This window comes from Bos javanicus, chromosome 6 (genome assembly GCF_032452875.1).
Source record: "Bos javanicus breed banteng chromosome 6, ARS-OSU_banteng_1.0, whole genome shotgun sequence".
NCBI classification, from domain to species: Eukaryota; Metazoa; Chordata; class Mammalia; order Artiodactyla; family Bovidae; genus Bos; species Bos javanicus.
The window spans coordinates 15,822,849-15,835,080 of NC_083873.1; the positions used below are offsets into that span (position 1 = coordinate 15,822,849).

Here is a 12,232-nt window from a genome sequence, read left to right on the forward strand (position 1 = left end):
TGTAATGTACTTGAATCATTCCAGAAGCATCCTTCCACCCCTGGTCCATGGAAAAATTGTCTTCCACGAAACTGGTCCTTGGTACCAAAAAGGTTGGGGACCCTGACCTAAATCCATCCTGTTTCCAGGGCAAGAGCTGTCCATCCAGAATTCTAGAAGAGTGATTTTCTTACCTTATAGTGGTTTTTGTCGACTCAAAAAGATGAGCAAACAGATACTTTGTTTTCTTCCTGATTCTTTTTACTAAGGATCTGACTTAGTAAAGAATCTTAGTATCAGAATTGGGACCCCTTATCACTAAATAATAACATTGCCAGGGGAATTACCAACTTCCTTCCTTCCTACAGTTAGATGTTAATATGAATCTGTCTTCTCCTAAGCCAATATAAACCATAAGCATCCATTCTGCTTTTTTTTTACTTGGTTAAGAGTTACTATATAATCTAATACCACAAATCAAATTTCTAGCTAATATCAAGGTTTTCAAACTATAAACCTCTCATTTCCAGACAAATTAAAGGTTTTCTCTTAGCAGCTGCCTTTAGAGGGAAGAGGACTTGAGAAGGGCTTGTTATTACTCAAGTCAGTGAACTAGGGAATTTGAGGTCTGATAGGGTGGTGCTTGTCTATCTCCTGAAGGCACTGCCTTGGCAGTGGGTACTACAGTACTACTAATCAAACACGTACAATTAGAGGTGCCATGAGGATGTGAGAAACTCGAGGAGACCCAGCATCCTTAGAGAGTCCAAAAGTGGCTGACATCTGCTGTCCTGATCAACGTTTCCAAGAACAGCCGTGTACAAGCTCTGTCATTATGCACAGGTAACATTTTAAATGTCCTTTTAAGTAGGTTCAAAACAGAGAAGACCATTATTATGATTTTTATCATTATTACAACTGAAGTTGATTTTCACTTGTTATAGGACTCTGGGTCAAGCATGTTTAATCAACCCTGGTTGTTGGAGGCAGCACGTACCTATGATTATTAAAAACATATTATTTTTAAGATTATTAAAAAGTTTCGGAAATGGTCACCCTTGAGTTCAAATTCCAGATCCAATACTTGCTGGCTGCTTGACCTTGGGAAAGTTGTTTTACCTCTCTGATTCTCAATTTTTTTAATGTTTAAGTTGGGGATATGAAAACTTATCTTTTGGGGTGTCAATATGGATACGAAGCTCTTAGTGCAGTATCTGGTGCGTTTCAATTATTCAATAAATGAATAAATACAAAAAAAATAATGAAATGGGATGAAGGTATGGCTAAATGAATAAGCAAATAAGTGAACAAATTAATTAAAATATACTCGGTCTGGACAGAAATACCGTATTATTCATAACTGAGCACCACGTCATACATCTGGCTCATTTTTAAAAGCCCGTTTGTTTCCCATGGGTTATCCAGGCCAAAAGAGATTTTCTGGGACATGGAAAACCTGCCCTGAAGCATTTAAACCCACTCCCTGGGACTTCTTCCTCTGTGTTGGGACCACTGGTTGAGGTGAAATCCCAGCTCATTCTCTGTTTTACTTTAATGTGGTTGCGGAGGTGCCAGAGGTTTGAGTTGGCCGTCAGGTCCCTCCATAGCTTTAAGATCCTCTGAGACAGTGTCCCAGAGCCTAGAGTCTCTAAGACTCTCCCGTGAGGTATTGTGATTGGCTCTTTCTCACTCAGAAGCAGGAAGTGGACTCTCATTAGCAAACACAAGAGACGCAGCCACTTCTTTTCTCTCCCTCTTCCCCACCCCAACTGTTCCTGGGGCTCACGCAGGACACACACACACACACTCAAGTGCAGCAATGCTTCCTGCAGCCCCAAGAGCGGTGTGCCCAGAGGGCAGACACACCACAGCTTCTCTCTGGTCCTGCTGTCTCCCAGCAAAGAGAAAACACACCATCTCTCCCCCATGAAGAAGACTTTCCTCCCAACTCCAGTGTGAAGTACTTGCTCCCTCCTTCACACTCATTTAAAAGAGCCAACATGTGGGTTTGAATAAATCACTTAGCTTTATGAGGCTTAGTTTCCCCCTGCCCCGCAACCCATAAAATGAAGGGGAAGTTGATCCCCGAAGCCTCTTCCAGAGCCCCCTCTGGGAGTACCCACCTTCATTTGGCAATTATTTATGCATGACCTATGACATTTTTTGTACTGAGATTCAGACCAAGGGTTTGCATTACTTTTTCCTGTGTATATGCCCTTTGTCTCCCTGGTTACACTAAGCTGACCGGAAACATGGAGCTCCTCATGCTCCTGTGTATCTTCCCTGCCACCTAGGTAACAGCTAACCCATAGCAGATCCTCAGAAAAAGCGTGCGGATTGTATCCAGACAGGCTTTGCGTTTCTCTGATTACAACACCCTAAAGTGCAAAAACACACGCTGCTTTCTTGGTCCTCAACATTCACCCTAATGAAAGATACAATCTTGATGAAAGGAGGAAGGTCCTGCTTGGTGGTGGGGAGCGGAGGAAGGGACTGTGGACAGCACTGGGGGCATCTTCCTCTGATGCCAGTCAGGGGACCAGCAATATCTTCCTGTTTTCCAAGTGAAGAATGAGGCCAACTGTACTACATATCCCATCACTCCCATGCCATGTGACTCAGCAACAAAAGAGGAAACATACCCTCTGTCTGTCCAGTAGAGTTTATGGCCAATCCAGTCAACAGCAAGACCTTCTGGTAAACCTACTTCTTCCTCGATAAGCCTTCTCGCTGGGAAGCATCCATATTAGCTCTTTCTATCCACTTCAGGACTGTATGGGCAAAGTATATCAACAAAAGAGAACACAGGCATACAGTCTGATATGTTTAAAAACGTAACGTGGAATATATACAAACAGAGTTAGTAAATCTTTGTATCATACAGTATAATCATTCAGAGCTTGGCTTTGGAGATAGATGCACCTAGAACTGAACTCTCTCTCTCTGCTGCTTCCCAGATGTGTATAAACTTAGGTAAATTACTCAGAGTCTCAGAAGCTCAGCTTCCTTATTGGCAAAATGGGAATAATGCTATCAAGTGCATTAATTTTATATATATATATATATATATTCCAGGTAATTTGCTCATCTTTGATCACTGGTGAATAACAAAGCCTTCATATTTAAACTCTAATGGCTGCTACAGCCTGAAAGGGAGCAAAGATGAGCAGTTTCATGGGGGCTGTAAGCTGAGCTTTATCTTCCACGGCTTAATCCACAGGACTCCACTCCACTGCAAGTCAGGGCACAAGGCTTCATGTCCCTGTTTGGCATTTATTTGTTTGATCACCTTGGTTAAATCATTTTACTTATTTATATATTTTTTAAATTGAAGTATAGCTGATGTATGATATTATATGTTGCATGTATATAATATAGTGATTCACCATTTTTAAAGTTTATGTTCCATTTATAGTTATTATAAAATACTGGCTCTATTCCCTGTGTTGTGCAGTATATCCTATAGCTTATTTTACATGCTACATAATAGTTTAAACCTCTTAATTCCCTTCCCCTATATTGCCCCTCCCCACTTCCCTCTCCCTACTGGTAATCACTAGTTTGTTGTTTTATATCTGTGAGCTTGCTTCTTCTTTGTTATATTCATTAGTTTGTTGTATTTTTTTAGATTCCACATACAAGTTATATCATATAGTGTTTTTCTTCCTCTGTCTGGCTTATTTGACTTAGCATAAAACCCTCCATATCCATCCATGTTGTTGCAAATGGCAAATTTTCATTTTTTATGGCTTATTAGTATTACATTGTTTTATATATTTATACTATGTCTTTATTCATTCATCGGTCGATGGATACTCAGTTGCTTCCATATCTTGGCAATTGTAAATAATGCTGCAATGAACATTGGGGTGCCTGTATCTTTTTGAATTAGTATATTTGTGTTTTTCTGATATATACCCAGGAGTGGAATTGTTGGGTTATATTGCTGGGTTTATTTTTAGTTTATTGAGAACTCTCCATACTGTTTTCCACAGTGGTTGTACCAATTTACATTTCCAATAACAGTGTGCATGGTTAAGTCATTTAATCTCAATTTTCTCAGCTATAAAAATGATAAAATCAGATGAGATATTTGCTAAAGTTCCTTTCATCTCTAACAATATACAATTTCATTTTAAATAATCAATTTTGTTCAACAGAACATACCCTGCAAGTACAAAGTGCCTTTTCAGTTTAGTATGCAGACTATCAAACAGGTACAAGAATAAAAAATTGCTATGAGTGGCTGACAATTTAATGATAGCATATGCAGAATATTAACGGTGAGTACACATATATACATAAGATCAGATCAGATCAGATCAGACACTCAGTCGTGTCCGACTTCTGCGACCCCATGAATCGCAGCACACCAGGCCTCCCTGTCCATCACCAACTCCCAGAGTTCACTCAGACTCACATCCATCGAGTCAGTGATGCCATCCAGCCATCTCTTCCTCTGTCATCCCCTTCTCCTCTTGCCCCCAATCTCTCCCAGCAACAGAGTCTTTTCCAATGAGTCAACTCTTCGCATGAGGTGGCCAAAGTACTGGAGTTTCAGCTTTACCATCATTCCTTCCAAAGAAATCCCAGGTCTGATCTCCTTGCAGTCCAAGGGACTCTCAAGAGTCTTCTCCAACACCACAGTTCAAAAGCATCAATTCTTCGGCACTTAGCCTTCTTCACATTCTAACTCTCACATCCATACATGACCACAGGAAAAACCACAGCCTTGACTAGACCGACCTTTGTTGGCAAAGTAATGTCTCTGCTTTTGAATATGCTATATAGGTTGGTCATAACTTTCCTTCCAAGGAGTAAGTGTCTTTTAATTTCATGGCTGCAGTCACCATCTGCAGTGATTTTGGAGCCCAAAAAAATAAAGTCTGACACTATCTCCACTGTTTCCCCATCTATTTCCCATGAAGTGGTGGGACCAGATGCCATGATCTTCATTTTCTGAATGTTGAGCTTTAACCCAACTTTTTCACTCGCCTCTTTCACTTTCATCAAGAAGCTTTTGAGTTCCTCTTCACTTTCTGCCATAAGGGTGGTATCATCTGCATATCTGAGGTTATTGATATTTCTCCCGGCAATCTTGATTCCAGCTTGTCCTTCTTCCAGTCCAGCGTTTCTCATGATGTAATCTGCATATAAGTTAAATAAACAGGGTGACAATATACAGCCTTGACGTACTCCTTTTCCTATTTGGAACCAGTCTGTTGTTCCATGTCCAGTTGTAACTGTTGCTTCATGACCTGCATACAAATTTCTCAAGAGGCAGATCAGGTGGTCTGGTATTCCCATCTCTTTCAGAATTTTCCACAGTTTATTGTGATCCACACAGTCAAAGGCTTTGGCATAGTCAATAAAGCAGAAATAGATGTTTTTCTGGAACTCTCTTGCTTTTTCCATGATCTAGCGGATGTTGGCAATTTGATCTCTGGTTCCTCTGCCTTTTCTAAAACCAGCTTGAACATCAGAAATTTCACGGTTCACATATTGCTGAAGCCTTGCTTGGAGAATTTTGAGCATTACTTTACTAGCGTGTGAGATGAGTGCAATTGTGCAGTAGTTTGAGCATTCTTTGGCATTGCCTTTCTTTGGGATTGGAATGAAAACTGACCTTTTCCAGTCCTGTGGCCACTGCTGAGTTTTCCAAATTTGCTGGCATATTGCATGCAACACTTTCACAGCATCATCTTTTAGGATTTGGAATAGCTCAACTGGAATTCTATCACCTCCACTAGCTTTGTTTGTAGTGATGCTTTCTAAAGCCCACTTGACTTCACATTCCAGGATGTCTGGCTCTAGGTCAGTGATCACACCATCGTGATTATCTGGGTCGTGAAGATCTTTTTTGTACAGTTCTTCTGTGTATTCTTGCCATCTCTTCTTAATATCTTCTGCTTCTCTTGGGTCCATACCATTTCTGTCCTTTATCGAGCCCATCTTTGCATGAAATATTCCTTTGGTATTTCTGATTTTCCTGAAGAGATCCCTAGTCTTTCCCATTCTGTTGTTTTCCTCTATTTCTTTGCATTGATCGCTGAAGAAGGCTTTCATATCTCTTCTTGCTATTCTTTGGAACTCTGCATTCAGATACTTATATCTTTCCTTTTCTCCTTTGCTTTTTGCTTCTCTTCTTTTCACAGCTGTTTGTAAGGCCTCCCCAGACAACCATTTTGCTTTTTTGCATTTCTTTTCCATGGGGATGGTCTTGATCCCTGTCTCCTGTACAATGTCACGAACCTTATTCCATAGTTCATCAGGCACTCTATCTATCAGATCTAGGCCCTTAAATCTATTTCTCACTTCCACTGTATAATCATAAGGGATTTGATTTAGGTCATACCTGAATGGTCTAGTGGTTTTCCCTACTTCTTCAATTTAAGTCTGAATTTGACAATAAGGAGTTCATGGTCTGAGCCACAATCAGCTCCAGGTCTTGTTTTTGCTGACTGTATAGAGCTTCTCCATCTTTGGCTGCAAAGAATATAATCAATCTGATTTCGGTGTTGACCATCTGGTGAAGTCCATGTATAGAGTCTTCTCTTGTGTTGTTGGAAGAGGGTGTTTGTTATGACCAGTGCATATAAACTCATCAATAATGAGAATATTCATAACATAGTTATTAAATAATGAGCTATCATCTTTCTGGATAAAATAGAAAAGGTTCTATTCCATAATTCAAAAATGGGTACTTCTTATATTAAAAAATAATTCTGCTAGTGCTCTGCTTCACCAGCTTAAATGTGTACATGAATCATCAGGGGAATCTTGTTAAAATTCAGATTCTGACTCAGTGGTCAGGGGTGGAGCCTGAGAATCTCCAGTTCTAAAAACTCCAGGTCATATTGATGTCACTGGTTCAAGGATCACAGCTTGAAAAGCAAGAAGATGGGACCATTGACCAGAGAAATTAAAAAACATCCATAAGCCATATGACTTAGAGTTCATTTTAGGTTTTCTTGTTCACCTCATTGTAAAAATTACTGGCTGTGTGGGAAAATAATTTGGTAATAAACGAGTCTTGAACTGATTCTATTAATTTTTTTCCTGTTAATATAATTCTTCTATGGAGTTACATAGATTCAGTTCATAGAAAAGAAATAATTATTTGCTAGTGTTAAATTATAATACTTCTATTTGCAAAAATAGTTATATTTGGCCACCAATCCATATCAATTAAACACAGAATCAATTTACTTCACTCTGTCTCTTTTGGCCATTTACTAGAATGCTTCAAATCAGAAAAAAACAGAAGCATAAAAATTTTTTTTTTAAGATATTTTATTTTAATTTATTTTATTTTTTAACTTTATAATATTATATTGGTTTTGCCATATATCAACATGAATCTGCCACAGGTATACATGTGTTGCCCATCCTGAACCCTCCTCCCTCCTCCCTTCCTGTACCATCCCTCTGGGTCGTCCCAGTGCATCAGCCCCAAGCATCGTGTATCCTGCATTGAACCTGGACTGGCGATTCGTTTCATATATGATATTATACATGTTTCAATGCCATTCTCCCAAATCATCCCACCCTCTCCCTCTCCCACAGAGTCCAGAAGACTGTTCTATACATCAGTGTCTCTTTTGCTGCCTCGTATACAGGGTTAGTGTTACCATCTTTCTAAATTCCATATATATGCGTTAGTATACTGTATTGGTGTTTTTCTTTCTGGCTTACTTCACTCTGTATAATAGGCTTCAGTTTCATCCACCTCATTAGAACTAATTCAAATGTATTTGTTTTAATGGCTGAGTAATACTCCATTGTGTATATGTACCACAGCTTTCTTATCCATTCACCTGCTGATGGACATCTAGGTAGAAGCACAAAATTTAAAAATTCTAGGAACAAAAGCACCATCTAGTAATAACTAAATCATTATCAGTTCAGTTCAGTTCAGTCACTCAGTCGTGTCCAACTCTTTGCGACCCCATGAATTGCAGCACACCAGGCCTCCCTGTCCATCACCAACTCCCGGAGTTCACTCAGACTCATGTCCATCGAGTTGGTGATACCATCCAGCCATCTCATCCTGTCATCCCCTTCTCCTCCTGCCCCCAATCCCTCCCAGCAACAGAGTCTTTTCCAATGAGTCAACTCTTCACATGAGGTGGCCAAAGTACTGGAGTTTCAGCTTTAGCATCATTCCTTCCAAAGAACACCCAGGACCGATCTCCTCTAGAATGGACTGGTTGGATCTCCTTGCAGTCCAAGGGACCCACAAGAGTCTTCTCCAACACCACAGTTCAAAAGCATCAATTCTTTGGTACTCAGCTTTCTTCACAGTCCAACTCTCACATCCATACACGACCACTAGAAAAACCATAGCTTCGACTAGATGGACCTTTGTTGGCAAAGTAATGTCTCTGCTTGTGAATACTAAATCATTACGAAGGGAGGTTAATAACTATATAACTTCATCATTATTGGGTGATTAATTTTCAAAAAAACACTATAACATGTCATTTCAAGCACATTTTAATCTAGCACAAAGATAACTAAGAAATTAAAGACCAAATAGCTGATTGGGTTGATAATTTAGAAATTGTAATGTTTATACAAAAACACTTCATGTAAAATTATGTAAATAACATCCTACATTGCCATTCACACGTGGACTATAAGACTTATGTTTCTTGATTTTCATGATCAGGAGGTCACCAAATTCCTTCCCTATGTGTGTTAGTCACTCAGTCATGTCTGACTCTTTGTAACTCCATGGACTGTAGCCCACCAGGCTCCTCTGTCCATGGAATTATCCAGGCAAGAATACTGGAGTGGCTAGCCATTCCCTTCTTCAGTGGATCTTCCCAACCCAGGGATAGAACCTGGGTATCCTGCATCGCAGGCAGATTCTTTACCATCTGAGCCACCAGGAAAGCCCTCCTCCCCTTAAGGCCATGTATTAAATGCAAATTAGTAATCCGTACTTACTATGCTGCATCCCAAACTCCTACTTCTCCCAAAACATAAATAAATCGAAACCAATTTGTGGCACTCCCCCAGTGCATATGGTACTGTGCTAGCTTCCCATTCTCACCTCCAAAGAAGAAGCTAAACCTCAGATTCTGTTTAAATCATCCCTAAAGCTGAATCGTAGCAAGGACCAGGGTTGGTTGCTTGTTTAGTTGCTAAGTCATGTCTGACTCTTGTGACCTCATGGACTATAGCCCGCCAGGCTCCTCTGCCCATGGGATTCTCCCGGCAAGAATACTGGACTGGGTTGCCATTTCCTTCTCCTGGGCAGATTCCCAACCCAGGAATCAAACCTGGGTCTTCTGCATTGCAGGCGGATTCTTTACCAACTGAGCTACACAGCTTATGGTAACAGAATCACCCTTAAAATTTTCTCAAGTGACGTTTCAGTGACCATTTAAATTTTTCTTTGCCTAATCATTCCAAGCTTTGTAGCAGATTTTCAAGTAGCCCAAGTTATCTTTTAGGATAAAAATCCTCTATTCTGTCCTTAAAGCACAGCCACGTCTGTTCAAGTAGCAAAACCATACCTTATTTTCCACAGGGTCATGATCAAGGGCAAAAACCATTCCTATCCTATTTGTTGGTGGACCAGGGTTCCATAATCTGTTCCATCAAAATGCATGTATCGAATGTCTTGAGAACTGGCAAACAGCAAAAATGGTGGTGGTCCTAATAACCAAATTTGAATATGGCAACATTTAAAATAAGCCTTGGAACCCACAAAGCCCTTCGGACTCTTTCCATTCATTGTGCCCTCTTCCTTAACTCCTGCAGTACTTGTTTTCTTCATTTCCCACCAGCACTGTGGTACGTTAAAACAGGCAAAAAGACTGCGTTTTTCATGAGTTGACATATGGTCAGAATTTTATCACCAGATTCCTCCCTATGTATCTGCTTTTAAAATGCAAATTACTTCTAGAAAGACACAGTATTAAGTAACAAATATCTCAGCTAAATGATGCAAGTCTTATGCTGTAATCTCCTGAGTCACACATATTGAAACATTAGTATTATTAGATTGTATTGATTCATGTCCAAATAAATTCCCTTCTCTGGACTGGATGCTTTTCAAATGGAGGTAACACTGTGTGAGTTAATAACAAGATCCCTCATAATTTCAGAGCTCACATTAGCTATATTACTGAGAAGTTAAGACTATTGGAGTCTGAGTAAAGCAAGCTCTTCAGGTTCATCACTTACTTTACCCCAGATTACAGGCATAATGAACCTCAGGAGAGATTATGTCAATTTGGGATAAATCCAGGATTTCCAAGGCTATTGAAGGACATGAGGGGTGTAATATTAGAAGATGAAAACATAGCTGGAGCACACAACTTTAATTTTGTCATGGAAAGGACAGAACTTGTCAAAGTATTATGATTATTACATTTACTGGAGAGATGAAAATCATATCAATCAACAAATATTTATTAAATGCCTCTTAACTATAAAGCATTTTAAGGCTGTTCTTATTCGGGTTATGACTTTCATATATACTGAAATGCCATACTTGACATTATAGCAAATCTTTGCTTAATGTTAACTAACTTTAAAATGTTTCTCAAACACACAATTATTATTTATACAATGATAACTTATGTTATTTATACTTATGTGATCTGTTTTCAATTTCAAAAAAAAAAAAAAAATTCAACTGCCTATGCAAAAGCCAAAAGCAATTTAATACTTTCTAAATTAAATGGTGTTTTTCACATAACCTTTTCCCAGAGATGCACTTTTGAATGTTCACAGCACTAGCCTGAAGGTCTATGGCTCTTTTTGTCCAGTTGTAGGTCATACCCAGGAAGGCAGCCACATTTCCAGGATACGGGGCTGAGAGGGGTGCAGGGCTGGCTACATCCCCCATTATCAGGTGATGAACAGCCTACAAAAAGCAGCTCCTTGGTAATGATGCTATGCCACTCAAGAATACACCAATTTTTCCTCAAAATATTGAGGTGAACCAAATATACATTGATTTTTAAGACCATTTCCATTGTAACTGTCATTCATACTGTTACAATCAAGTTTATTTTTCAGAGATTAGGAGGAAAATGTCACTGTACTCTATATTTCCCTATAACCTGACATCATGAATGTTAAACCTTCCCAGTGCCCCTTGCCTTCTTGATCTATCACTGAGTTTGTGAACAAGTGCTCTGGTAGCTGGCTGGAATAAGTAGCATGTTTTGATGAGTTTGGCAGCTGGTCTAAATCTGGCATGTATGCTAAGTCGCTTCAGTCATGTCCAACTCTTTGAGACTATCTGGACGGTAGCCTGCCAGACTCCACTGTCCATAGGGTTCTCCAGGCAAGAATACTGATTAACATATTTTTTTCTCCCTCACATTTTTGGACTCTTGACTTCTTTTGCCCTTTTTGTTTAAAAAAAATTACACGTAACTCATCTGCTAACTTTGAGTTATAACCTTCGCTCTACATACTAAAGTCTCTATGAAGATGAAAGTAGGGAGACAGTCATAGGTACACAGAACAGGCCAAGCACTCCATATCCAGTATCTTGTTTAATGCTGGAGGCAGGTATCATTAACCTCTACAGAGGAGCAAGCTGAGACAAAAGAAGGCAAGTAACTAGTCCAAAACAATACTGCTAGGAACTGATACTACTACCTCAGAGCTGTCTAGCTTCAAAGCTCTGGCTTATAGCTACTACACTATGCTCTCTAAAAACAAGAAACAAACAGAAATCTTAGTTAAATTCATATGTTAATCCATTATGTAAATATATTTCAATGTATAATGTTGGGAAATATGTTTTCCTTTGTCAGTAGTTGTGATTTTTAGGTGTCAGTTAGAAAATAAATGCTTTCAAACAATAGGTAAACAAGCTTACCACTGCATGTTTTTCCATCTGTGTCAAGCACTGAGCCTTCAGGACAGGAACATATGGGACCGTCTGATGTCAGAACACAGTCATGACTGCATTCAGACACATTGCTTGGGCAGGAAATTAACTCTAATGAATGAAAAATAAGGTCAAAATTAATGTTAAATCAGATTTATGGAAATTTGGTAAAATCGGTTGCTAACAAAAAAATGATCTCCTGAAAAGAGTAACTTAAATAAAGACTGAACATGTATGAATTGCTATGGTAATGGAGATATAAAAATAAAGAAATAATTCCAAACCTAAAGCAAATTAATGAAAGACTTCTGCTTTTGGAAAAATGATTCGTTTCCTCAAAGCTTCTTTTCTGTCAAATATTATTTTTAAGTTATTAGTCATCAAAATTCC

At 39.1% G+C, this 12,232-nt stretch overlaps 1 protein-coding gene across 1 annotated transcript in view; it reads right to left on the bottom strand.

Moving 5' to 3' along the window:
* The window catches only part of EGF (epidermal growth factor), a 102,825-nt gene that overhangs the window by 39,191 nt on the left and 51,402 nt on the right, over positions 1 to 12,232 (bottom strand). The window contains 6 exon segments of the mRNA XM_061419399.1: positions 2,622 to 2,706; positions 2,709 to 2,796; positions 9,504 to 9,548; positions 9,551 to 9,645; positions 10,736 to 10,861; positions 11,831 to 11,953. Coding sequence (XP_061275383.1) covers positions 2,622 to 2,706; positions 2,709 to 2,796; positions 9,504 to 9,548; positions 9,551 to 9,645; positions 10,736 to 10,861; positions 11,831 to 11,953 — 562 coding nt within the window.